The sequence below is a fragment of the Bos indicus genome, chromosome 6, assembly GCF_029378745.1.
Source record: "Bos indicus isolate NIAB-ARS_2022 breed Sahiwal x Tharparkar chromosome 6, NIAB-ARS_B.indTharparkar_mat_pri_1.0, whole genome shotgun sequence".
Taxonomy (NCBI): domain Eukaryota; kingdom Metazoa; phylum Chordata; class Mammalia; order Artiodactyla; family Bovidae; genus Bos; species Bos indicus.
In genome coordinates this window covers 109,260,510-109,287,618 of record NC_091765.1, presented here as the reverse complement: position 1 = coordinate 109,287,618, position 27,109 = coordinate 109,260,510, and the positions used below count along the sequence as shown (strand labels likewise).

At 37.8% G+C, this 27,109-nt stretch overlaps 1 protein-coding gene across 2 annotated transcripts in view; it reads left to right on the top strand.

The window, feature by feature from the left end:
• The window catches only part of RAB28 (RAB28, member RAS oncogene family), a 97,943-nt gene extending 73,039 nt beyond the window's left edge, over window positions 1-24,904 (top strand). The window contains exons 5-8 of one of the 2 annotated variants that reach the window (XM_019963108.2): window positions 7,285-7,388; window positions 14,066-14,143; window positions 22,620-22,714; window positions 23,968-24,904. In XM_019963108.2, the coding sequence (XP_019818667.2) occupies window positions 7,285-7,388; window positions 14,066-14,143; window positions 22,620-22,709 (272 nt within the window). In that variant the 3' untranslated portion in view covers window positions 22,710-22,714; window positions 23,968-24,904. The remainder of the gene's footprint in view (window positions 1-7,284; window positions 7,389-14,065; window positions 14,144-22,619; window positions 22,715-23,967) is intronic. The other variant, XM_019963107.2, reaches the window with a different exon arrangement.
• Window positions 24,905-27,109: the final 2,205 nt, after the last annotated feature.

The following is a 27,109-nucleotide window of genomic DNA, read 5'->3' as shown; positions in this document are numbered from 1 at the left end:
TTTCTATATCCTGATATAAAGGCCACTTTATCCTGAAAGTTATCAAGATAAGTAAAGTTTGAACCATCACATCAGTTTAGGGGATTAGTGTCCCATTGGAATCAGCAGGACCAAATGAAGGATGAAAGTGACAGCTTTAGATTCAGAATTCTCATGTGTTGCTTCTAAATCAAAGCTTTGTTCTTCATTAAAACCAAAAAAAAGCATCTTAAGAATATATCATAAAATATTTATGGTTGAAATGACATGGCTTTGATTTGCTTTAAAATAAGAATGTGGATATGGATGAAACAAGATTTGTCATGACTTTATAATTTTTCACATATTTTGTATCTTCTAGCAAAATGAATTAACAAAAGGAGAATGCACTTTTGTTTTCATACTGTTTTCCATGTACATATTACTTGAACTGTTTAATGGCAGAATAAAGAACATTTCTCCAGTAGTTTACATTTGGTTTGTATTTGTTTCCCTGGTAACTAAAAATGTAATTGCCTTTCAATTTATAATTAAGTTTGATGTAATTTTTAAACTGTTCTGTTGAATATGACATAACCAGAATCTAAGAGATGGTTGTAATGCTGGATTTTATGATCTGACTAATTATAACTTCAAGTTTTCATTAGTTAATAACTCAAGACCCTATATAGGCTCAGGAAGAGGTTTATTGTTAACAAGAGTGATGAAAATCTATATTTTATGTTAGTTAAGGTAATTAGTGGTAAAGAATCTGTTCAATCCCTGAGTCGGGAAGATCCCCTGGAGAAGGAAATGGCAACCCACTCCAGTATTCTTGCCTGGGAAATTCCATGGACAGAAGAGCCTGGAGGGCTACAGTCCATGGGGTCACAAAAGAGTTGGATATGACTCAGCAACTAAACACCACCACCAACAGTCTGTATTAGTTAAGGCAATGCTAAATGCTATAAACAGACAGCCCCTGAAGTTTCACTATCTTAACACAATAACAATTTATTTCTTACTTATATAAAGACCAAACCCTGTTACTGCTTATCAGTGTCTCATCTCCCTTTCAGAAACCCAGACTCCTTCCATTTTTCTGGAACTGCCATTTTCAATAGATGGCTTCATAGGTTACTGTGAAAAAGGAAAGTAAGGACTGTCACACCAGAGTTCAAGCCTAGTAGTGATCAGTTCAGTTCAGTTGAGTCACTCAGTCCATGTCCAACTCTTTGCGACCCCATGGACTGCAGCACGCCAGGCCCCCGTCCATCCCCAACTCCCGGAGCCCACGCAAACTCATGTCCATTGAGTCCGTAATGCCATCCAACCATCTCATCCTCCATCGTCCCCTTCTCCTCCTGCCCTCAATCTTTCCTAGCATCGGGGTCTTTTCTAAGGAGTCAGCTCTTCGCATCAGGTGGCCAAAGTATTGGAGTTTCAGCTTCAACGTCAGTCCTTCCAACGAACACCCAGGACTGATCTCCTTGAGGATGGACTGGTTGGATCTCCTTGCAGTCCAAGGGACTCTCCAAGAGTTTTCTCTAACACCACAGTTCAAAAGCATCAATTCTTCAGCGCTCAGCTTTCTTCATAGTCCAACTCTCACATCCATACATGACTACTGGAAAAATCGTAGCCTTGACTAGACGGACCTTTGTTGGCAAAGTAATGTCTCTGCTTTTTAATATGCTATCTAGGTTGGTCATAACTTTCCTTCCAAGGAGTAAGCGTCTTTTAATTTCATGGCTGCAGTCATCATCTGCAGTGATGTTGGAGCCCCAAAAAATAAAGTCTGACACTGTTTCCACTGTTTCCCCATCTATTTGCCATGAATTATAGTAAAAATTGTACATATTAATTTTTCAAACAGCTTTCCAACTTCTTATCCAAATTATTCTTGTTAGCCAAAGTTAATTGGCTTCTAAGACTTCCATCTCATGTACCATGTGAGTTTTAAGAATATGGCGGATAGATTTAGTATCTTGATAACTTATTTTCTTTTGTTCCATTTTAATTTCCAGGTTAAGGTGAGTGAGCTAAGGGATTTTTTGGGGGGCTGAGCGCAGTTGGTTTTGACAGTGAAAAATTTGGGTTTTCTTGTCTGTCCAACACCATCTTAGAATTTTTTCATCTCGTGTTTTTTTAATCTCCGTTTATGTCAGCTACACAAGAAAGCCTTTGACATTGTTATTATTGATTTACTTCCTGCATTCTTATCCTATACAGTTCTGACCTTCACTTTTCAGACCCCTGTTTCTGCCCTTTCTTAACTTCTGAGATTCTTCTATTGGGTCTTCAGGAACTTACAAATAAGATATCAGTAAAATTCCTATACTCTCAACATCTTCCTTGAACCAAAGTTTTTAAACTACTTTTGTCACTTAGCTCTCCTGTAAGGACAGTACTGCTGTCTCCTGAAGCTCTTTCAAATATTGACGTCCCCTCCTGTGTCTGCCTTATCACTAGTACTGGAGGGTGGGTAGTGACCTTCTTGTTATTGCTCTTTCCAGATCTTTCTTCTTTATCTTGCCTAAAAACCCTTAGATTTGACTATCAAGCTGTATGATTATACATGAGCCAACCCCTGAATCACTCACTGCCTTGAATTTCTTAAGGATTTTGGTTCCTGGGTCAGTCACTGCATTACTATTGCTTTCTTGATTAGCAATTTTAGTTGCATACCGATTCTCCTTTTAATACTTTGGTCTCTCAGTTCCTTGAATTCATCGTCTGCTATAATGTTGCCACCCATCAACACTAACATAGTGTTTGTTGTTGTTGTTGTTGAAGGATAATTGCTTTACCGAATTTTGTTGTTTTCTGTCACACCTCAACATGAATCAGCCATAGGTATACATGGTTATTCTGAAGACTTACTCTCTCCATAATATCAATTATCACTTTCTTGTGTCCCAGTTTGTCTGTTATCTCTCATCTTTGGTAACCCAATTTCAGTAATTTTTAAACCCACTTAAGACTTTGACATTGCTTAATCTTACCAATTTTTCATTTTCTAACTTAAATTCCATGCTTTTTTCAATATAATCGACTCCTTAACATTTTTTATCTTCAATTACCTGCCCTTCTTTTCAGTAATTGTACATGATTGGGAAAACTCCATCACTACTTAACTGTAAATCTTTATTTGCTCAGCAGCTGCATCCATGCAGCTGTGTGTACCTGGAACAACACCTACGATACACTGTTTCGCTTAAAGTCCAGGTTAAACTATCTTCAAGTGATTCTCTTTATCTTCTACATGCATGGCAAATCTATTAGTATTTCTTACTCACTTTTTATTCCCAAAATATATTGAGAATCTACCCTACTTTTTATCATCTCTCTTGCTCCCACCTTTGTCCAAACTACAGTCTTCTCTTTCCTAGAGTTTTACTGTAATCTAACGCAGTGTCTTCTCTGCTTTACATTTAATTACAGTTTATTTCCCAGTAGCTCAGCAGTAAAGAATCCACCTGCAATGCAGGAGATGCAGGTTGAGAAGATCCCCTGGAGAAGGAAATGGCAACCCACTCCAGATTTTAGCCTGAGAAATCCCATGGACAGAGGAGCCTGATGGGCAGTCCATGGGGTCGTGAAAGAGTCAGACAGGACTTGGTGACTAAAACAACAAACAGTGGTTTATTTAGCAGCCCCAGCCTTTTAAACTGTAAGATGACATCTTAAAAATTTTTTTTTTCCTTACAAACCTCCCAGTAGCTTTGCATCTCTCTTTTAGTGACCTATATAGTTCCTGGCTTTTAAAACTTCATTTCCTGCTGTTTCCCTCTCTTGCTAACTCATCAGTCACTCTGGCCTCCTGGCTTTTCTTTGAGTGTGGTGAGTGTGGTCTTCACCTTAAGGGTCTTTGACCTACGTGTTTGAAAGAGTAATTCCTCTCATGTATATTTTATTTTTTTTCAATAAGATATATCAACATTTGCAATACTTTGTAATTTACTTGTTGCTCTGTTTCTCTGAATTAAAATGTAAGTTCATTGTTACATATGCAGCTCTTAGGACAGTGCCTAGCCATGTCTGTGTTTGTGTTAGTTGCTTAGTTGTGTCCGACTCTTTGCGACCCCATAGACTGTAGCCCACCAGGCTCTTCTGTCCATGGAATTCTCCAAGCAAGAATACTGGAGTGGCCATTTCCTTCTCTTTGCCTAGCCATAGTAGGCACTCAAATATTCGCTGAATGAGTAGAGTGAGTGATCAGTAAACTGGTTATCCACTGAAATTGTTAAGCATACTTTAAGCAGGGTATAGTATAGTAGAGCTGAAAGAAAGTTGCATATTACAATGTTAATGCCCATGTCTTTCAGTTGTTTAGATATTGGAAGGATATACACCAAAATTTTAACAGTAGTTGTTTCTAGTTAGTGACATTTTTTATATCCTTTTGATAATTGTTTTTCTGAATATTTGGGAAATGTTTATGTATTAATGCTGTTGGGAGATTTTAATTCCGTTTTCAAAAATAAAATACAGGAACCAGCTGTATTAAAATAAGAAAATAATAAGAGTAAGTATTTTATTAAAAAAAATAAAATACTGGTTCACTGAAGTAGGGTCCCCAGCCCCTGGGCCATGGACTGGTACCAGTGTTTGGCCTGTTAGCTACTGGGCCGTACAGCAGGAGATGAGTAGCAAGCAGGTGAGCGAGCGAAGCTTCATCTGTCTTTACAGCCATTCCCCTTTGCTCACATTGCCTCCTGTCAGATGTGCGACAGGCATTCTCATAGGAGTGAGAACCCTACTGCGCTTGAATTGGTCATGGAAAAATTGTCTTCAAGAAACTGGTCCCTAGTGCCAAAATGGTTGGGGACCCCTGCACTGAAGGATATAAGGGAAATTAAATCATATCAGTAAGATGGTTACCACATGTATGCTAGATGAATACTGGATAATAATTTTAAGGATGCTTTCAGAAATCGAAGAAATGAAAGAATTTACCAGTATCTCACTGTAGTTTCATTGTCAGAATTTATTTCTGGATTATTTAGAATGAAGTATTCTAGTAACTAGGGCTTTCCTGGTGGCTTAGCAATAAAGAATCCATCTGCCAATGCAGGAGACGTGGGTTTGATCCCTGGGTCAGGAAGATCCCCTGGAGAAGGAAATGGCAACCCACTCCAGTATAGTTGCCTGGGTAATCCCATGGACAGAGGAGCCTGGTGGCTGTAGTCCTTGGGGTTGCAAGAGTCACAGCTTAGTGACTGAACAACAACAGACTCTAGTAATTAAGGCCTTTTAAATTTTGCTCACTAAATTCTAACACAACAGAGGAAAACAATGGTCAAATTCTGTGAGGGCCTTTTCTATATCTGCTGTGTCATTCTCAAAATCTCGGTTATTTAAGATAACTTTTATGTTTCTTAATGGTCTTTTATATTCCTAATACTGGTGGTAATTTTTTTAGGACCTGGATTGTATCTCTTTGGGTTCTCACTGCCTACCATAGAGCTTGGTATATAATAAATACTTACTGAATAATTTTGTATCAATTGATTAGTGATAGTTATTAGTCTCTAATGATTATCTTTGTTAGGGAAAAAACTTTTGCCTAGTAAATCCCCCAGTGCTATATAGATAAATTTATAGTAGTTTATCTGTGTAGTTGAGGAGTTATCTGGTAGGCAAGTGGAGAAGGGAGAGAAGAAAGAAAGGAAGAAAGACACAACCGTGGCAGACTGTGTTCCATTAGAAAAGACAAACGTACATACATGTTGAATGACAGACTTTATTTTTTTAATTTGACAGTGATTTCACTGGGGAATTTTCCTAGTGACATGATTTGTTCTTACTCTTGTTGAATTAGGAAAGTATTCTAACTTCAATATTATGGTAAACTAGATGTACAAATGTCAGTGCTAATAGCTTAGTATTTTAGTCGTCAACAAATTGATGCCTGTGGTATCTGGACATTTTTTGGCCTCTTCTTGTAAATAAAGTCTCAGTGATGTTTAAGGAACAGCAAGTTGTGGCCAGAAAAGAAAAAAGGTGCATATTATCCTAGTTAAGCAGTATAAATGGGGCTCAGGAATCCCCCAGTAGATCAAAAATCTCCTAGAGAAAGATCTCTTGAGCTTACAAACTGAAGACCTTCAATGTAATTTCAAATAAAGACTTTTACGTATTATGAGAGCATTTTTTAGTTGATAATCAATTGCCACTATTATGTAAGCTTACTAGATTTGCAAATTTACAAGTTTTTACAAGTCAGTTGGGTCCCTTCCTCAGGAAATCAGTTTAAGTTTTTTTTTCCTATATTGACTCAAAGAGCCTAGTTGTCCTTAAATCCTGTGAATATATTTGCCTTATAATTTGACAGCATTGAATCAACACCCTTATAGGGTTTGTAGTGTTGTAAAAAGAGAAACTGTTCAATAAAAGATCACATTTGAAAAAATTAGACTGTGTTGGATAAAACCAGTATTGGATATGAGTACTATGCTTTGCTTTAAAGCACCTACCACTATTCAAGAAAATATATTCTGGCCCATTACTGCTTTGAGAATGGACACTTTTAGAATTGGAAAGCAAATGAGCTATGTCTTTGTGAAATTAAACCATAACTGTAAATAAAGTAAGTAGACAATGAAATATTGATATCTTTTGGCAGAAAATTAATAATGTGCTTGTGTTAACATTAAAGTTTATAGAGATTACAGAACTATTGTAATTAATATATTAAGGTAATTAAACTTTCAAACCAAATATGCTGTGGAAAGTATATGTTACAATTAATCACTATGTTTAAATGCATTATACTAATGCGTATTTTTTGAGTATCATCAAATGTGCCTCAAACTATATAGATAATAGGAATGATAGCTTTTAGTTTTCTGGGCACTTAACATGTGCTGGTCATTGTGCATAAAAGTGAAAGTCACTCAGTTGTGTCTGACTCTTTGAGACCCCGTTGACTATACAGTCCGTGGAATTCTCCAGGCCAGAATACTGGAGTGGGTAGCCTTTCCCTTCTCCAGGGGATCTTCCCAAGCCAGGGATCGGATCTAACCCAGGTCTCCTGCATTGCAAGCGGATTCTTTACCAGCTGAACCACCAGGGAAGCCCCATTGTACACTAAACATGGATTAATTCTCAAAGAACTTTGTATATAATAGATCCATTTGTTTTTCCCAGGTTTTAGATTTAGAGACTGAAGCATAAAGAGTTTAAAAGAATTGCCCCAAATTATACCGCTAGTGTCTAAGCTGGGGTATAATCTTGGAAAAGAAGTCACATTTAAACTTATTAAATATTTATTGATTGACTTTATTACTGAATTTTGTTCTCTGTTTTTGTTTACCTTTCTAGTTGATTTGGAGCATATGCGAACAGTAAAACCTGAAAAACACTTAAGATTTTGCCAGGAAAATGGTTTTAGTAGCCACTTTGTCTCAGCAAAGACAGGAGACTCTGTAAGTAAGATAATGAATGCTAAATATTATAAATGATGTTTTACTTTTATTTACTAATACTCATAGGAAGTATACTTTCATTACTTAACTTTTAGATTAATTCCTATTGAAGACATAAAATACCATTAGGTTATATACAACATGCTTATTCTATTGATACTCCTCTTATAATTTATTTAACATAATTTCATGGTTCTTTTAGGGAATTAAAAATACAAAAGTTAAAAAGAATATAAATCACTCATAATCTCACCCTCCAGAGATGATCATTCATAACCTCATATGATAGTCTCATTTTCTGATGCTGCTGCTACCACGGCTAGTGGACCGCGTTTACTGAGTGCCTACTTTGTGATGGACATGTACTGCTTTGATTATCTCTATTTAGTTGTTAATTAATTAATTGTATTTGAATGGATGCTTATTCTGTAAATCACCATAACCATTTAAATAAGAAGTTTAGAATGATGTTAAAATATTTTTGAATTAGTCTAAAATATCTTCACATGTAAGTCAGATTTATTTTCTAGAAATCATAAGTAATTATCTTTGTTTTATAGAATAGTCTTATGTTGTGGGGGTTCAGGGTACACAGAATAAGTGGTGGAGATAGGATTTGTAAACCTAAGGGATTGACATTCCAGGGTTCACCATATTAACCATGCTAAATGTTTATTTTTTAAAAAATTGAGATCATAATATAGAAATAATTTTGTATTTTTTAATTTAATATGTTTATCTGTAGAAAATTTTCTTGTGTCACTTAATATTACTAAATAGATTAAAATCTCACTAGATTTAATAATCCATTAAATAAATGTTCAGATTTATTCAACCAGGTCCCTATTGTTAGATATATAGATTGTTTCCAAGTTCAGGACATTGTAAAATTTTGTCTGTAAGTTTTGATTATTTCCTTGGAAGAGAATTGAAACCTTTTGCCAAATTACCACCAGAAAGCCTAAGTTAATTTATCCTACCATCAGCATTGTATGAGTGCCATATCTCTGTAATCTTTTTTAACATTCAGAATTTATTTATTTTTAAAACTTTGTCAGTTTGGCAGACAAGGGATTAAAAGGTATTTTACTATTTAAATTTCTTTGACTGCTATTGAGCTTGAAATTTTAAAAATTTTATTGCCTACTTTCTGCTTATTATCTGTTTATAATATTATGTACTTATTATAAATTTATTTATTGTTGATTTTCTGCTTATTACCTGTTTATTATATTTTTGTTGCTTTTTAAAATTTTCTATGACCTTTTTGTGTTAGGGATAACATAACAGCCATTTGTCATAATTTTTGCAAATATTCTCTTTCCGCTGCCCAGATTTTTGTTTGATCGTTCATTTTCTTGACATTTTCAACCAAAGGACGTTTGAATTTTTCTGTGGTTTAATCTTCTTCATGTTTTCCCTGTATGATTTCACTGATGGTTTATATGCTCAGGGTAAATATTAAATAATATAAAAGTTATTTAATCTTTTGAGGGATCAAACTCATTTAAAAATGTGATGTGTTAGAACCCTTTACCCAGGATAATGCTAACGTGAGACACCTACCTACTTTAAAAATGTATACAGTATCAATATTCCTTGATAAACCCATCCATGAATTGGGCTTTTACCCTCACTTATCTTCCTGGGGGTCTCTTGTCATTTTAGAATTATTTTAACTTCCAGTATTTTAGCTTGTGTTTAACGACTTAGTATTTTTTGTGTACTTTTAAAAATCCTCATTGTTTTCTTTTTAAAGGCAACTTTGAAATGGTTTGTTCTTGTGAAGTCACTTTACGTCATCTCCAATCATGGGTTACTTCCCTTCATTGCTTGAGAAGTTGATCTCCGGTCTTACTGTACTTTCTCTGATACTACCTTTGTCATAATTCTTAGTGGTGTCAGTATCTTTGTTCACCACCCCACCTCATCCATGCACCCCCATGCTCTGTCATTACAGATTACTGTAGCCCTTCTGTTATCTCATATCTCAGTATCAGGCATGCTAATCACTGACCAGCTTGAATGCCCTAGTCCAGTCAGTCTGCAGCCGCAGCAGGGCCTACATGACATTGATCCTAACACTTGCCCCTGACCTTTCATGTCCTCATTTTCCTTTCTTCCTTACTCATAGTCAGTCAAAATCATTACCATGCAATACTCTGTCAGTTTCCTTTCCCGTCAGTCACTTTATCTGACTTATTTGACTAAACCTTGACTATGCCCCTTTATATGATTGCACTCATGTATTTGAACATGACGAGAGAAAAAAGCTTAGAGGCATGTTGGAGGTTTCACTTACAGTCCACAGTCAGCTCACCTCAAGTGGACCTTAATGCTGCTTAGTACTTATGTCCTTAGGCCATTGTCTCTCTCCTTCACCTAGATGAGTGTTTCATAGCTTCTCTTCTCAAATCTTCAAACCTTCATCATCCATTCTCTTAGCCGATTCCCTTGTTTCTTATTTTATAAAAAAAATATTGAAACAAAGGGAAGACAACTTTGACATACTCTTGCCACCTCGTCTCCCCCAACTCTCCTTCCCACCCACTGTCCATTCCCACCTCTCTGTCTCCTCTGAGATTCCTGTGGGTTGGGCTGTCTCTGCTCGTAGCTAGGCTCAACTCCTCCCTTGTGCATTAGTCCCATGTGTCTTTGCCTCGTAACAAACATGGCTTAAAATTCTCACTCCTGCATCGTTTTTTTTCCCGTCTACTGGATTATTCTATCAGCACACGAAATGTTATGACTTCTCTTACCTTAAATATAAGAAAACGCTTGATCACCCACATTGTTAGCTGTTTCTTACTCTTTGCTACTTACCAGTAGAATGTTTTCAAAAGAGTTATCTCCAGTTCTCTCCTCCCGGTTTGTCTTCAACAGTTCCAGTCAGACTTTTGCCCCTAATATTTACCCCAAAATGCTCTTATTAAGGTCATCAGTGACCTCCTTTTTGCTCAATTCAATGGCCAGTTCTTAGTCCTCATCTTACTTGATTTAGTTGTAGCATATAAAATAGTTGATCACTCGCTCCTCTTGGGAATACTTTGTTCACTTAGTTTCCAGAATACTACATCTTCTGGTTTCCCTCCTACCTTGACAACTACTCTCTTATCACCTTTGCACATTCCTTCATTGAATTGCCCTAGGCACAGTCCTTGGATATCTCTCTTTTTTAAACTTATTCCCTTTGTGACCTCATCTAGTCTCATGCCTTTGGCCAAACCTCTTTGAACTCCAGACTCATATACCGCAGCACTCCTGCTTAAGTGTCTTAAGAGTCAGTCCAGTTTAATGCAGGATTCAGGTCCAGAACTGAGCTCTTGATATTTCTTCGTCAGATCTTTTCCAGTCTTCCCCACTTCAGTAAATGGTAGATCTCCTATGTGTTGCTAAGACCACGAAGATTTTGGAGTCATCCTTGACTCCTGTCTTTGACATACCACAACTCTCACCAAGTCCTGTTTTTCTGCTTTCAAAATGTGCCCATAATCTGGTGACTTTTCTTGCCATTGCCACTGCTGCCACTTTGTTTCAGGCCTCCATCATCTCTTACATTAGTGTTCTTGCCAGGTTCTCTTTTTGACCCTTCATCTTCTATAGTGAATATTCAGTACAACAACCAGATTGACCTTGTTAAAACAGAAGTCACATCAAGCCACCCTCCATTTCATTCAGAGTGAATGAAAGCCAAAGTCCTCCCCATAATAGCCCAACAGATCTTACCTGATTTGTTAGGCGTACCTGATGCTCTTAGTCACTCTGCTGTTTTTCTTTTACAGTCCTCCTTTTCTCTCCATTTCACCACACTAGCTTTCCTGTTTCTCCTTGAACTTTGACCATCAGTGAACTATAATATGTAATGCTCTTTGGGGTACAAATGACATAAGCCTTTTGGGGACATCATCTCTTTTTGATTAGAAGTTAAAATTAAGTTGTTGAAAGTGAAAGTCATTCAGTCCTGTCTGACTCTTTGCAACGCCATGGACTGTACAGTCTGTGGAATTCTCCAGGCCAGAATACTGGAGTGGATAGCCTTATTGAAGTTGTGATAAATATTCAGTAAGTAGTCATGAGTATAAAAAAGTTCTTCATGACCCAGATAATCATGATGGTGTGACACACTCACCTAGAGCCAGACATCTTGGAATGTGAAGTCAAGTGGGCCTTAGGAAGCATCACTACGAACAAAGCTAGTGGAGGTGATGGAATTCCAGTTGAGCTTTTTCAAATCCTAAAAGGTGATGCTGTGAATGTGCTACACTCAGTATGTCAGCAAATTTGGGAAACTCAGCAGTGGCCACTGGCATGGAAAAGGTCAGTTTGCATTCCAGTTCCAAAGAAAGGCAGTGCCAAAGAATGCTCAAACTACTGCGCAATTGCACTCATCTCACACGCTAGTAATGCTCAAAATTCTCCAAGCCAGGCTTCATTCAGCAATATGTGAACCATGAACTTCCAGATGTTCAAGCTGGTTTTAGAAAAGGTGGAGGAACCAGAGATCAAATTGCCAACATCCACTGGATCTTGGAAAAAGCAAGAGAGTTCTAGAAAAACATCTATTTCTGCTTTACTGACTATGCCAAAGCCTTTGACTGTGTGGATCACAATAAACTGTGGAAAATTCTGAAAGAGATGAGAATACCAGACCGCCTGACCTGCCTCTTGAGAAACCTATATGCATGTCAGGAAGCAACAGTTAGGACTGGACATGGAATAACAGACTGGTCCCAAATAGGAAAAGGAGTAGGTCAAGGCTGTATATTGTCACCCTGCTTATTTAATTTATATGCAGAGTACATCATGAGAAATGCTGGGCTGGAAGAAACACAAGCTGGAATCAAGATTGCAGGGAGACATATCAGTAACCTCAGATATGCAGATGACACAACTCTTATGGCAGAAAGTGAAGAGGAACTCAAAAGCCTCTTGATGAAAGTGAAAGTGGAGAGTGAAAAAGTTGGCTTAAAGCCCAACATTCAGGAAACTAAGATCATTTCATCTGGTCCCATCACTTCATAGCAAATAGATGGGGAAACAATGGAAACAGTGTCAGACTTTAATTTTGGGGGGCTCCAAGTTCACTGCAAATGGTGATTGCAGCCATGAAATTAAAAGACGCTTACTCCTTGGAAGGAAAGTTATGACCAACCTGGACAGCATATTGAAGAGCAGAGACATTACTTTGTCAACAAAGATCCGTCTAGTCAAGGCTGTGGTTTTTCCAGTAGTCATGTATGGATGTGAGAATTGGAATATAAAGAAAGCTGAGTAGTGAAGAATTGATGCTTTTGAACTGTGGTGTTGGAGAAGACTCTTGAAGAGTCCCTTGGACTGCAAGGAGATCCAACCAGTCCATCCTCAAGGAGATCAGTCCTGGGTGTTCATTGGAAGGACTGACGTTGAAGCTGAAACTCGAATACTTTGGCCACCTAATGCGAAGAGCTGACTCTTTAGAAAAGAACCTGATGATGGGAAAGATTGAGGGCAGGAGGAGAAGGGGACGACAGAGGAGGAGATGGTGGGATGGCATCACCGACTCAATGGACATGAGTTTGGGTAGACTCTGGCAGTTGGTGATTACTGGGAGGCCTGCTGTTCTGCAGTTCATGGGGTTGCAAAGAGTCGGACACGACTGAGCGACAACTGAGCTGAACTGAGTCGTGAGTAAGTAGGGGTCAGAATAAACTCGGATATTTAGGGGGTAAAGACAAGATATGCAGACAAGCAAAGACTATTGGAGCTCCAGGAATCATAGTGGACCCCATATAAGCTATCTATGTACGAAAGGATGTTTATAGAAGTCTTTGCAGATTTTTGTTTCATGATACTGGATTGTGAAAGTGAAAGTCACTCAGTGGTGTCCGACTCTGCAACCCCGTGGACTATACAGTCCATGGAATTCTCCAGGCCAGAATACTGGAGTGGGTAGCCTCTCCCTTCTCCAGGGGATCTTCCCAACTGAGGGATCGCACTAAGGTCTCCCGTATTGCAGGCAGATTCTTTACCAGCTGAGCCACAAGGGAAGCCCAGGAATACTGGAGTGGGTAGCCTATCCCTTCTCCAGTGGATCTTCCTGACCCAGGAATCAAACCGGGGTCTTCTGCATTGCAGGCTATCAGGGAAGTCATATACTGCTACTTTTGTGTTTGACAAAATACAGTAAAGTTTACTAAGTTTTTTGCTCCAGAGAGAATTTATTAAAATTGATTAGAATCTTAGAGATTATGAAAGAGTGGAAAGTAAGACCTTTCAAGGCAGGCTAATGCCATATCAAAGATCAGTGTAAAATTGGCAGTGAAAAACTTTACCCTACTTTCATTTTCTTCAGGACTTACAGCAGTTTATTATTTGGCTAGTAGTCTTTTTTTTTTTTTAATGTCATAGCTGTAATTAATTATGTTAACTCTTTAAAAGTGTAAGTTTTTCAGGATAAGTGTGTAAATTTAGACCAGTTCAGTGAAGTGTATGAATTTTCAAATTATGGTTTAATCATTTAAAAAATTATTATACTTTAAATGTTGCTGTATTTGACAAATAAAGGTATTTTTGGAACAACCCGGTACATCATATTTTTGCAGCTCTTGCTGTTTATCATTTTTTAGAAAGTTCAATTTGTTTGAAGGTAACTTAGACATGCCTGTTTTAAATCATTTAAACCTGTTTTTGTTATGCAGGTCTTCCTGTGTTTTCAGAAAGTTGCTGCTGAAATCCTTGGAATCAAGTTAAACAAAGCAGAAATAGAACAGTCACAGGTGATTATATTGAACTGTATACTTAAAAAAAATAATTTATTTCTTAAAAGACATTAATTTTCTCTCTGAATCCTTTTACATTTGTGCATTCTATGTACATATCCCTAACAGCCTTAAAAATAGATTGTGTGTATGAGTCATTGTTTATTGCAGAAGATGGAGGATGTTAAGTTTTTGCCAAATGATGATACCTTGAAACCTCATTTTGTCTTTTTTTTGTTGGAAAAATGAGATTAATGTAATAAAAATTTCATCAGCAGTTAAATAATGGCTAAGGAACTGACCATATTATTTTGTACTTCTTTATTTAAGTTCTTCTTCCTTGATTACTGTATAATATCCTTTTTATGTTTTATATAAAATCCCAACTATTTATTAAAGTTTAGCCTTAAGTAGTAAGAGTTTACCCTATTTGGCATCTTCTATGTTTGGTTTGGTGAAACACTATAAAAAATAGTGTTGCTCTCTGTTCTTCTGTAAAATATCCTGCATTGTAATATTAATTCTTGATGTTATTTTATTGTTAATTTAATAATGGTATTAATTATTGAGGATTTCTGAATTCTTCCACTCTTCCTAGACAGTTCTCTTAGACTAAGAAATAAACATGAATACCAATAGTCAGCTGCTTAAAGATACAGTAGCACACTACTTTACATGTTTGATTGAATAAAAAAATCAGAGCCTGTAGTTTAAAATTAGACTTCAGAAGTGGTTTGCTTAGAAGCAACATATATTGATAAATAACATTTTCCCTCAACCCTCTCTACTTTTTCCCTGCTTTGTGAAGCTACAAAGGTATAATGATCTTTCTCCATCCTTAAATTTTTCTTTAATTCTTTTTGAGTTAATTCTGTGTCTTCTTTTCATGGTTAGTCTTTGTGTGTGCATGTTTTTAGACAATTTAAGCAAATATCAATTGAAAATTGTTATGCTGATATGGCTGTTTCTAGAGCTTCATTTAAATATTTGGAACTCTGGAAATCTACCTTTACTTCTCACTATTCAAAAGACATTTCAACACTTACTGTGGCCAGACACAGTGTTTAGCTATTTGTGCCTTATAAATTGTTCCCAGACCAAAGTAGTTACTTGATTTTGGCCTAGGAGGATGGATACAAGAAGAGAAATCAGTGATTTGCTTGACTATACAGACCTTGGCAGATCCAAGAAGTCACGTGATGCCTCTGCTTTGTAGCTTCACTTTCTAAATGATGTTTGTGCCTGGTTAACTAGGTAGTCCATCAGTGATTTTCAGGCGATCATAAATGATTAATTGATCATATAAGTGTGGTTTACTGCTGGATCCAGAGGAGATTTAAGAGTTTAAGATGCAGTGAAGAAAATTAATAAATGTGCCAGCTACTGTTACATCATTTAATCCTTACAATAACTCTGGGGCAGGTGGCACTTCATCATTTTATGGTTGGAAAACTGAGACTGCAGAAAGGTTAAGTAACTTGATGTGCTTATCCACAGCTGGGCAGTGATGGACCCAGGACTTGAACTCATGTCTTTCTGATGGCAGTGCCCCTAATGTTTCCACGCTACCGTACTGGGGGAAGATTCACTGGGTGGTTTGGAGTGGGGAGTTGAAAAGAAGCTGGAACAAGCAAGTTGAAAAGTTTAGATGGTATTTTGGAAAGAGAAGAGCTGTTTGGTTAAAATAAATGACCATTTGTGTTGGAGTGTGAAGGAAATTTGAAGAAAGATTATGGAGATTTATGAATGCCAAGTTGATAATCTTAATCTCACATATTGACAGTGGAAAATAATTTTAAGCAGGGAAATAAACGAAAGCAGTTTTTAGATGGGATTAATCTAATGGAATTTGTGTGTGTGTGTGGATGGGTGCCAGAGAGGTTGAAGCAAGGAGACTGGGTTACTGCCTTCGTGTGATAAGGACCGGAATTGGGTGGAAGGGGAGGGATGGATGTAAGAGACATTTCACAGAAGAATCAGTAGGACTTGTGGAATGACTGGATAAAAGGGAGAAGTCATCCCAGATCACTGGAGGAATGGAAAACGGGAGAGCCAGTGATGAGCCCCTCTAGAGGAGAAGGTGTGCTGGTGCAGCGCTGACGGCCCCCCGGACAAGGGGTCTGTACTCGCCCGAGCCCCCAGCAATGCTCAGGTTCTAGGGTATCTCCAGAGAGGTGGAGTGACTGGGGTACTGCTAAAAGGCAGAATTCTAGGGACACTTGATTCGTATTTTTAGCTCACTCTTGGTCACAAGAGACAGAAAGTTACTCTTTGAACTTTTAGAGATCGACTTAACAGCTAGGCACGTTTTAGCTAAACCCGTGTCAGATGTGTTCACTACAGAGCTCCTCACCCTCCCTGTACACTCCACCTTGTTTGTAAGTGCACCCCGGCTTCTTAGGCCATGAAGTTTAGTTCTGTTTTCGACTTGTTGGTGTTTACTTTGAATGCATTCATTTGAAGATGAATTCAAGCTACTAAGCCCTCCTTCACTGGGTCTGTCAGAGCCTTTGTGTAGGGAAACCTCATTCTCCATTCCTTAGACCAGTGAATTTGGTGCCTTTGCCAGTTAAATTATGTATTTCACAGTTAAGTTTTCTCAGTGGAAGGAAACATTTTTGAAAGTTCATTATTTTTAAAAGATGTTTCTAAGAACATACTTGCGAGCTATCTTGAGCACAGTATTATTTTTTATTGATATATACTTGGCACAAAATATTATGTAAATTTAAAGTATATAACATGTTAACTTGATATCTTTATCTATTATAGTATGATTTTGCCATTATAGTAGTAATTAGTACCTCTATCATGTTACATGAATATCTTTGTTGGTAGTTGGAATAATTAAATTCTAATCCCTTAGCAAGTTTGATGATTATAAAACAATATTGCTTTCTGTATTGACTGTACTGTGCATTATTTCTAGGACTTATTTACTAATAATGGTAAGTTTGTACCCTTTAGAGGACAGCTTTCCTATCCCCTCATCCTCCGGGAACAACCATTTTATTCTTTTCTTTTTTTTGCAATTTTGCTTTTTAAAATTTCATGTGTAAGTAGTATCATACAATTCTTGCCATTTTCTGTCTGATTTATCTCATTTTGCACAATGTACTCGAAGTCCATCCAAGTTTTTACAAATGGCAGACTGTTATTTCTCATGGCTAAATAATATTACATTGTGTGTATATGTACATATATTTATATTCCACATTTTCTTTATTCACCTATCAACAGGCACTTTGCTGTTTCCATATTTTGCTTATTGTAAATAACACTGTAATGAACATGGGAGTCGATATATCTTCAGATAAATACTCAGACATGGAATTGCTGGATGGTATGGTAGTTCTGTTTTTAACTTTTTGAGGAGACTCCATACTGTTTTCCAGGGGCTGTACCAGTTTACAGTCTTCATTCAGGGTTTCCTTTTTTTCCACATCCTCTCTAGCACTTATCTCTTATATTTTGAGGACAGCCATTTTAACAGGTGGGAGGTGATATCTCACTGTAGTTTTAATTTGTTGATTAGTGATATTGAGCCTCTTTTTATGTACCTATTGGCCATTTGATGTCTCTGAAAGTTCATTTAAAAGCAAAGAAGTTCAGATAATCTGAACTTCATTTCTATATATAATTTATATACAGAAAGTGGAGGAGTAGGGCAGAAAGGAAGGGAGAGAGCAAGAGCTTGTGCACCTGCGTTCTGTGGTTTTATGTCATTCGAAAGAGTCCTGAAGGAACTCAGTGTCACAGAATGATAAAGTGTTTTGTATTATTTTATACAGAAGAATTTAGATTGTAGACTCACCAGTCACATGGAAATTGATGCTATAGTAATTTTGTTTGTGACAAATATTTATAATAAGGCCTCAGTCTTAATTCCATTCACTGATTAAAGAGATTCTGCTATTTTAGTTTTAACCTAGATTATTCCCATTTGACAGTTATATAAAATGAGTTATATATGAGTTATAAACACACTTTACAAGCTGTTCAAGGAAGAGAAGATGGAGAAAAGAAGGAATGAAGTTTACTAAGACAGCAGATGTTTTTTGAGGGTCTTTATGCAAGAACACTGAAATCTGGGGATACAGAGATGAATAAGTCACAGTCCTTATCCTCAGGGAGCTCCCAGATTACATGAGGGCAGACAGATATGTCAAGTATGCTCTAGATCCGTTTTTTATTTCTCTATTAGTGACATTTTCACTGGCCAGTTAATAAATTATGACTTTGTTTGCTTTGAACTAGGTATGCGTTCGTTTTAGTGATCCTATATTTTTATAGATAATACTAAATATAACGTTATTGAAAATAGTAACTGTACATTATTTCCATGTATTTTATTTATTTTTATCCCTAGTAGGTTGTGCCTCTTAATCCCTGTCCCCTATCTTTCCCCTTTCCTCTTCTCTCTACCTACTGGAAACCACTAGTTTGTTCTCCATATCTGTAAAGCTATTTCTGTTTTGTTATATATAATTAGTTTGTTTGTTTTATTTTTTAGATTCTGCATGTAACTGAAGACACACAGTGTTTATTTTTCCTCTGTCTGACTTATTTCCCTACACATAATAACCGCTAAGTCCATCCCTGTAGTTGCAAATGGCAACATTTCATTCTTTTTATGGCTGAGTATATTCCATTGTGTGTGTGTGTGTGTGTGTATCACATATTTCTTACCCATTTTGGGCTGATGAACACACGTGACTTCCATATCTTGTTTATTACAATTAATGCTGCTGTGGACATTGGGGTGCATATATCTTTTCAGATTAGTGTTTTTGTTTTCCTCAGATATATACTCAGGAATGGGATTACTGGGTTATATAGTATTTCTATTTTCAGTGTTTTGGGGAGCCTCCATAGTGTTCTCCATAGTGGCTGTGCCAATTTGCATTCCCACAGCAGTATGGAAGGGCTCCCTTCTCTATACATTCTTGCCAACACATGTTATTTCTTGTCTTTTTGACAGTACTTATTCTAACAAGTGTGAAGTGATACCTCATTGCGGTTGTGATTTGTATTTTCCTAACTGTTAGAAGTGTTGAGCATCTTTTTCATGTGTTTTTTGGCTATCTGTATGTCTTGTGTGGGGAAAAATGCCTATTTCAGTCCTCTGAACATTTTTAATTCTGTTTTTCTGTTGTTTTGTTTTTTGATATTGAGTTGTATGAATTCTTTATATATTTTGTATATTAACTTCATGATATCATTTGCAAATGTCTTCTCTCATTTAGTAAGTGGCCTTTTCATTATTTAATGATTATTTAATGTGGCCTTTCATTGATGGTTTCATAATCATCACCCATTTTGTTGATGGTTGGTTCCCTTGCCTGAGGAGAAAGTTCCAAAAAAATATTGTTAAGCCCTATGTCAGATCAAGGCTATGGTCTTTCCTGTGGTCATACATGTTTTTTGTATGGTTTTTCCATGTATGATTGTGAGAGTTGGACTGTGAAGAAGGCTGAGCGCTGAAGAATTGATGCTTTTGAACTGTGGTGTTGGAGAAGACTCTTGAGAGTCCCTTGGACTGCAAGGAGATCCAACCAGTCCATTCTGAAGGAGATCAGCCCTGGGATTTCTTTGGAAGGAATGATGCTAAAGCTGAAACTCCAGTACTTTGGCCACCTCATGCAAAGAGTTGACTCATTGGAAAAGACTCTGATGCTGGGAGGGATTGGGGGCAGGAGGAGAAGAGGACGACAGAGGATGAGATGGCTGGATGGCATCACTGACTCGATGGACGTGAGTCTGAGTGAACTCCGGGAGTTGGTGATGGACAGGGAGGCCTGGTGTGCTGCGATTCATGGGGTCGCAAAGAGTCGGACACGACTGAGCGACTGATCTGATCTGATCTGATGTCAGATCATATTCCATTTTTTTTCTTTTTCTATTCACTTAAAAAAATTTTTTTTTCCATATAGTTTCAAAACCAAATGGGATCTTAGCTGCCACATAGATAAACCTTGTGTTTTATAGATTAGGAGAGTGTGAAGACCAAAGAGGTAAAGTAGCTTGCCCAGAGTTGTGACTGTTACTGACAGCCTGTGATGACATATTATGCAGTGTATGCGTATGCCATTACATGGAAGGAAAAGGAGAGTTGCTTTCTTTAAGCTCCTACTGTGTGCACGGTACCCTGCTTTTAAAAAATGCTATATCTGTGCTTTGAGTGGTAACCTATAACTTTTTGCCCTTTGAATTTGTATCAATCATGGTATTCTTTAATAATTTATGCATTTGTTTTCCTTGCTAGACTCTTAATGCATCTCAAAAAAAAAGAGAGATCATGATTGCTTGCAGGAATGTTTCCAGTACCTGGAACCGTGGTTTGCTTTGAATGAGTGATAGTGACAGGTGTTTTAGCTGTTAGAGTATGTTTCCTCTCTATCCTGAGGGTGACCAACTATGACTTTTGTAAGGTAAATATGTTTGTACTCTCTGGGTTAGAGCACAGTTCCAGAATTGACCAGATTTATCTTTCCCGAGTCCATCTCTACTGCTTATACCTTACCACTTCAACTCCTAAGTTGCTTTCTTGCTTACCCTAATGGAGAGCTCCCACTTCCAGTTCTAGGACCTGACTTGGACAACCCTGACAAAACAGGGGTTAAGCTGGTGTTCAGCCACACAGCTCCCTTTCTCTTAGGGCCACTGCATTGTTTTCCTTCACTTGACTAATAGCAGAGAACAGAGTTTATAGCAGAGTTGAGTTTACTCTGTAGCTCCAAACATAAAGACTGGTGTTTTGTAGGTAACACTTTTCTCTGAAAACATCAATGATTGAATGATTTGTAAACAAGAAACTACTGTGAAGTCCCCTACCATAAAGTTTACATCATAGAAATTATGCTTTATTTACTCAGAGAAAGCAAAGTCCTGAATATGTAGAACTTTGATTCTGGCTTCCAGTTCAGAAATTTTGTATAGAGCTTTATGTCAAACAACCAAGGCCCTCAAGAAAGATGTTGCCTTGTTAGTTCTTAATTAATTTGATGAGAATTAGTGGTGAAAATCCAAGTCGTTTATGTTAGTCAATACTTTGACCAGAATGTCTTGACCATAGGTCAGTGACCTGGTTGTGTTTATAAGATAGGATTTAAACCATCATTTTGGAGGATTAATGAGTTGCTTGCTGATTATGAAAATCCCTTCTCTTTATTGTAACCCATAGTTTGGCATGAAGCAGTTAGGTTTGCGGAGGCCAGATGATGATGTTCAACGGGTCACTGATGCGCCCCCCTCATACGTCATGTGGCAGTTGGCAATGCTCCTGTGATAGCATCAGGCTGAGTGCCTAGTAAATCATGAGTCTTGTCCAGAAGTTAATACTGCTTGCTGGAGAACTGGAGCAGAGCCTGTGCAAGGCTAATACACCTTAGTGTCCTGTTCATTTACTCTCAGTTGTTTATCCAGGCTTTATAAACATTAGCACAAGCAGCAGCCTGATTAATATGTTTTTCTCTATGTGCTAATTAATAGATGCTATGGTGAAGGAAGATCTTTCCAAAATAAAATATTGGAACTCATTAAAAGTGGATATAGTTCCAAGTCTAAAAAATTTGGGGAGTGTGTTATCTCTGTCATATTTGTCTTATGTGGTCTTCTCATCTTAAGGGTTATAGTAATCAAAAAATCTGACTAGTTTTGATTTGTTACTTAGCAAAATTCATTTGAAAACATCAGCTGTCATGCTTAAAATATGGTATGTTTTTTAACTATAAAAAATGTATTTTGATCTTACTTATTTCTGTATGAAATTTCAAAACTTGGAGGTTAGGGCTGTGAGAGCCGGGGAAGTGACCATCAAAAGGAGGTCTTTGACAATAACGAATATGATTAAATGTAAAAACCGTAAATGACATGCAGTTTCCTCTGATGTATGCATCCTCTACCTTCAAAGAAAATGAACCACTCTTTGTTCCCTCCACACATGTTATAAATCCACTAGTAAATTTCTTATCTGGTATGACAGTTAGCTGTGTGCATGTTCCCTTCCCACAGCAGCTTATGAACAAATCCTGTGCAGTTCACCATTTGTTCCCAGTGTAGAGGGACTGGCCCACGGTAGATCCTCAGTAATGTTTGTAAAAAGAAATTGAATGAGTACCTCAGCTGCACTTTAGTAGAGAAAAGCCCCCAAATTCTTTGTTGTCTTCTGAAATACTGGGCATTATATGCGTTACATGTAATTGTGATATCAAAAATAGAGCCCACAGCTTTTCTGGGAGGCTCAGTAGACATGTCCATTTCAATAATTAAATAGAATTGTAATGTTTCTTGTATCTTTGTTCATTTTCTTTCCTTTTATATGCATATATTCTGCTATTTCTTTTGTGGCTTGTTTAAATTTATGTGCGTATTTCTTTTTCTACTTTGGTGTTCCCATCTATTTTCAGTCATTGAACACACTTTCCATTTTTTTCTTTCTTTCTTTTTTTCCCCCTTTCTTCTGCATCTTGTTTCTGTTATACGGAATTGACAGCGTATTGTCAGGGCAGAAATAGTGAAGTACTCGGAAGAAGATAACCAACATACCAGCTCTGCTCAGAGCAGAATCTGTTCAGTACAGTAGTGCAGGTATTAATCGATAAACTATTGCAATTTGTGGGAGGAGGGTGGGGAGAACTGGTGAATGTTATCTTGTTCTTTATGAATAAAAAATTCAAAGATTTATTGTACATTCTTGGGAATTAATATTGCATAAGTCCTGTTCTGGAACTTTGAAAAATTGATCCTTTGCCAGACTTACGACTTAAGGAATTGGGAACAAATTAAAATAACATTTCATTTACTTTCAAATGTATTTGTCTTTATGGTCATGTTTATTACATGTGCAGTGAAATGGAGAATTGAAGCAGTTATTTCATTATTCTCTCCTTACTGTTTTTCCTGAAATAGCGTAGTAATTGAAAGAGTATTTTTAAAGTTTGCCTTGAATTACCCTTCTTTGTCTGCTTATGTGTGCAGACTTAGTAGGAGTTGAAAACAGTTCAGGATTTGTTTTTCCTTAAATTATTACTTAAAGAAGAATGTTAGGGCATGTCGCTAAATTCATTGTTTAAAATATTCCTTGAAGTTGTGTTAGAGGAAAAGAAGGAAGAGTTAAAAGTGTCTTTTGATTTAAATTGTTTTAAACACATGAATGTGAGGTAATATAAATTTCTCATTATTTTATATTTTGTTAGAGTCATTATTCATGACCCAGTAGTGGAGCCATTTGGAAGTAAGTCAGGGATTTAGGAGAAAAGTTTTAAAAATTGGAAAAGTTCTGCTCAAAACATTTCTTCTTTATATGTGACTTCTCTTTAACATTTTTATTTCCTCTCACTAACTCACAAATTGATAAACATTTTTAAAAGAGTTATGCCTGAGTATAATAGTATATGGAAATATTAATAAATAATATTTTTTACTTTGAAATGATGAGGCCTTATCTGTGAATCAAAACTTGTAATGATTAATTTTAAATCCTTTGCTTTAAATTATAACCGGGGTTTAGTTTTTCCTATTGATTTGCCAGTTTTTTATTAGACTTGTGATAACCTCATAGATGTCATAAAACCAGAGACGACTGAATTAAAAAATTGCTATTACATCCTTAACAAAACCAACCCCTTCCCCACCCCCCCTTAGCCCCCCACCCCCCCAAAAAAGAAAATCCCAGCTTGACATGAGTTGGTTCTGGCTGATTCTTTTAATATCAGCTTCTGCTTCATTTATGATGTCTGTCATCAGGAGTTCACGAAGTTCAGAAAATAAAAATATACTTTAAGGAGCTCTTTCTAAATGTTCTGATGTCCTGATAATAACTCTGTTTTCTTTTATGACAGAGAGTGGTGAAGGCAGATATTGTAAACTACAACCAGGAACCCATGTCAAGAACTGTTAACCCTCCTAGAAGCTCTATGTGTGCAGTTCAGTGAGCACATTTTTCTTTTGTACTGATAGTTCTGAGTGCCCTTCGCCTCTGTGTGGGCCCCGAGGACCTCTAGGAACTTGTTTTATCAGTGACCATCTCTGTAGTTCAGTTAACACTTTCCGCTCAACTCGCTTCATCATTGCCTGTTGCCTCAGCCGCAGGCAGCTCCTTCGACTGGAAAGAATTCAACTTCGGGACCACACACTTTGAATTCGGCTTGGAAAGCCCATTCTCTGGAATCAGACTGCTCCATTGAGAAAGAATAATGTTGGCTGTCTTATGGCCTCACTTCTTTTTTCCGTGATGTAAATTTTTGTTTAAACAAATATGAAAACTATCCAGGCCTTGATTATCAGCCAGGATTTTGCTGCAGCACAGTTTCATTCTCTTATCTGAACTCATACCTGGCAAAGTACGCTTCAGAGTGCAAACATCCGAACGAGTAATATATTTTATCTACTGATACTTAAGAAAGGATTCTTTTGCTATCTCTTGTGAGTAAAAATATATAAAGCGGTATCTAACTGAAAATGCTTGAAATAAAGCTGTAATAGAAATATTTTCTTCATTTTTTTTAAGAAAGAGCCTAACTTGTTTATATTTTAGCTATAGCTCACAAAGTAGTGAGTATTTGATAGTGTATTTTTATTATTGTATCATGGTCATTATGTCTTGTGTAATACTCTGGTTAGATGGTTTTGTGATTCTGATGCTCCGTGCGGACTTGCTCCTACAGCCTGTGTAAGAGTCCTCCCAGAATGAGCTGTGACTATTATTGGATCATTGTGGATCAGACTGTACCTGACGGGCAGATATTTTTCTCCTGCAAATAAATTTATTTAAATTACCTTTGGGGGAGAATTTTCTTTCAGCCACATCCCTTTTCATTACAGAAAAGGTATATTTGGATACAAATCAATGATTGTGTGAAGTTTAATAAACATTCAGTCACTTAGAGTTGTTAGGACTTCCCAGTGGCTCAGCGGGTAAAGAATCTGGCTGCAACACAGGAGACACAGGAGACAGGGGTTCGGTCTCTGGGCCAGGGAGGATCCCCATGGCAACCCGCTCCAGTGCTCTTGCCTGGAGAGTCCCACGGACAGACGAGTCGCAGAGCGCCGGATATGACTGAGCACACGACCCACGTTCAGTTGGTAGGTAGGTAGAGCTGTTAGGGAGCTTAATTGAAGTGATGAAAATCCAGACCCCAAAGCCTGACATTCAGGGGCTCCATGTCAGTCGCATCCTGCCCCCTGCCTTTCCTCAGGCTGCTCTTCTGGACACAGCCTCCCGCTGTGCCGGCGGAGTCACGGCCGTGCCTGGGTGCTTTGTGACACGCTGCCTTCCTGTCTGCGCTGCACAAGTCCCTCTGCCTGGAATTCCTGCCCCCTCTCTGTCTCCCTCCTGCCATCAGCCTTCAGGCACTGTGAAGGCAGGTGGCTTGGTAACAGTTTTGTTTTTTTGTGCTCGGGCACAGTGCCTGGCATGTGGGTGCTCTGTGTTGGCCACATCGAAACAGGATGAATGCTGCCCCTCTGCAAAACCTCTGCTGTGCCCACAGCTGCGGATTCCACATGAGCACCTCCTGGCTGGCCATTACCCCCTTCCTGCCTGGGATCACGGTTATTTGTGTCCTTTGTTTTATTGCTCATAGACCATAAGTTTATTGGAGAACATATCTCTCTTTTGGTCTCACATCCTTCAGGAGTGCCTGTCAGGGCACCTTACTCATAGGAGACCTGCCAGAGGTGTGTGGAGAAATTTTGGCATCTGATTTTACAACTAAAAGATTTTAGAAAGCTTGTTACTTCCATCTTGTGTGGCTAAAGAAACTGAAGTCTGAAAAGAAAAAGGAACTTGACAGAGATGGGGAAGCCCCTAGGGGTTCTGGCTCTGGGCGAGCAGGACTGCTTCTGATTCTTCTTGCCGTCCCAGCCCTCTGTGTAGGGGCTGCTCCAGTATAATCATATTTAAGAAGAAGAAAAGGAATTTGCCAGAAGTCATGGAATCACAGAGGTAGATCCCATAGGAGATCTTCTGTCTCTCAGCTGGGGAGACACTTTTTCAAGAGTGGTTGGAAATTTATGAAAGGTAAAAATTGTGACTGCTGTATTTATTAGGCAGTGAGTTCACTTTTTCCCTACTTTCTGTATTCATTTTATAGCAACTAAGCAATCTTTTAAGCTCTTTTCCAAGGTGGCATGCCCTTCAAGATAGTTCAATTTATCCTTCCTTTCAACATCTAATATATCCCAGTCAGTCTGCTAGGACCTTTAGGAGAATATAAAGTGGGATAAAAGATTTCAACCCTCAGGGACCTTACAATCTAGTACGAGAGATGTTTGTTGTCGTTACTACTATTTTAAAGCTACGACTGATTGAAGTCTACTATTGAACTAAACTTGCCCAAGGCTTTACATTCAATAAGGGGTTAGGACATGCCCTTTTGATCATTTCATGTTATTTATATACCTATGTGAAAATTTTGAGGATTTACAAAAGTGAGTTTTTTTGTTTTTTCAGTCTCATTATTGTAGTACTAAAATGTATGACTTACCACTCATATGTGATGGTACAGGCATCTGGAGGAAACAGAAAAGACAAAAAGATCTGTGATCAGACCAAAATACTTGAGTTGTGTGTTTTAAAGTCAGAGCACTGAATGGGACTGAATGGCCTTCATGGGCTTGCTCTGTCTGGTACACATCCAAGAACTTGTCACAGGAGCTATTTTATGTGCACACCAGTCACGAGAAGGCATATCACAGTTCCTTTCGTGCACGTGGGGATGTGGAAGCAGGGAGTAAGTGATTATACCAAGCCCCTCCTCCAGTAAGTGGTAGGGTCAGGACCCACATAAACCATTTCTGAGGTAGGTTGGACCAGGCCGAGTACCGAACTAGGTTACCTTCCATTAGAAAAGATCACGAAGCTGGCCTTCCTGGGGCTTGACTAGGCCTGGGTGTTACGTTGCTCGTTTGAAAAGTGGTGATGGCTAACGCTGGTCCACCCACTTTCTCACACTGACCATCTAGACCTGCAGGCAGTGTGTG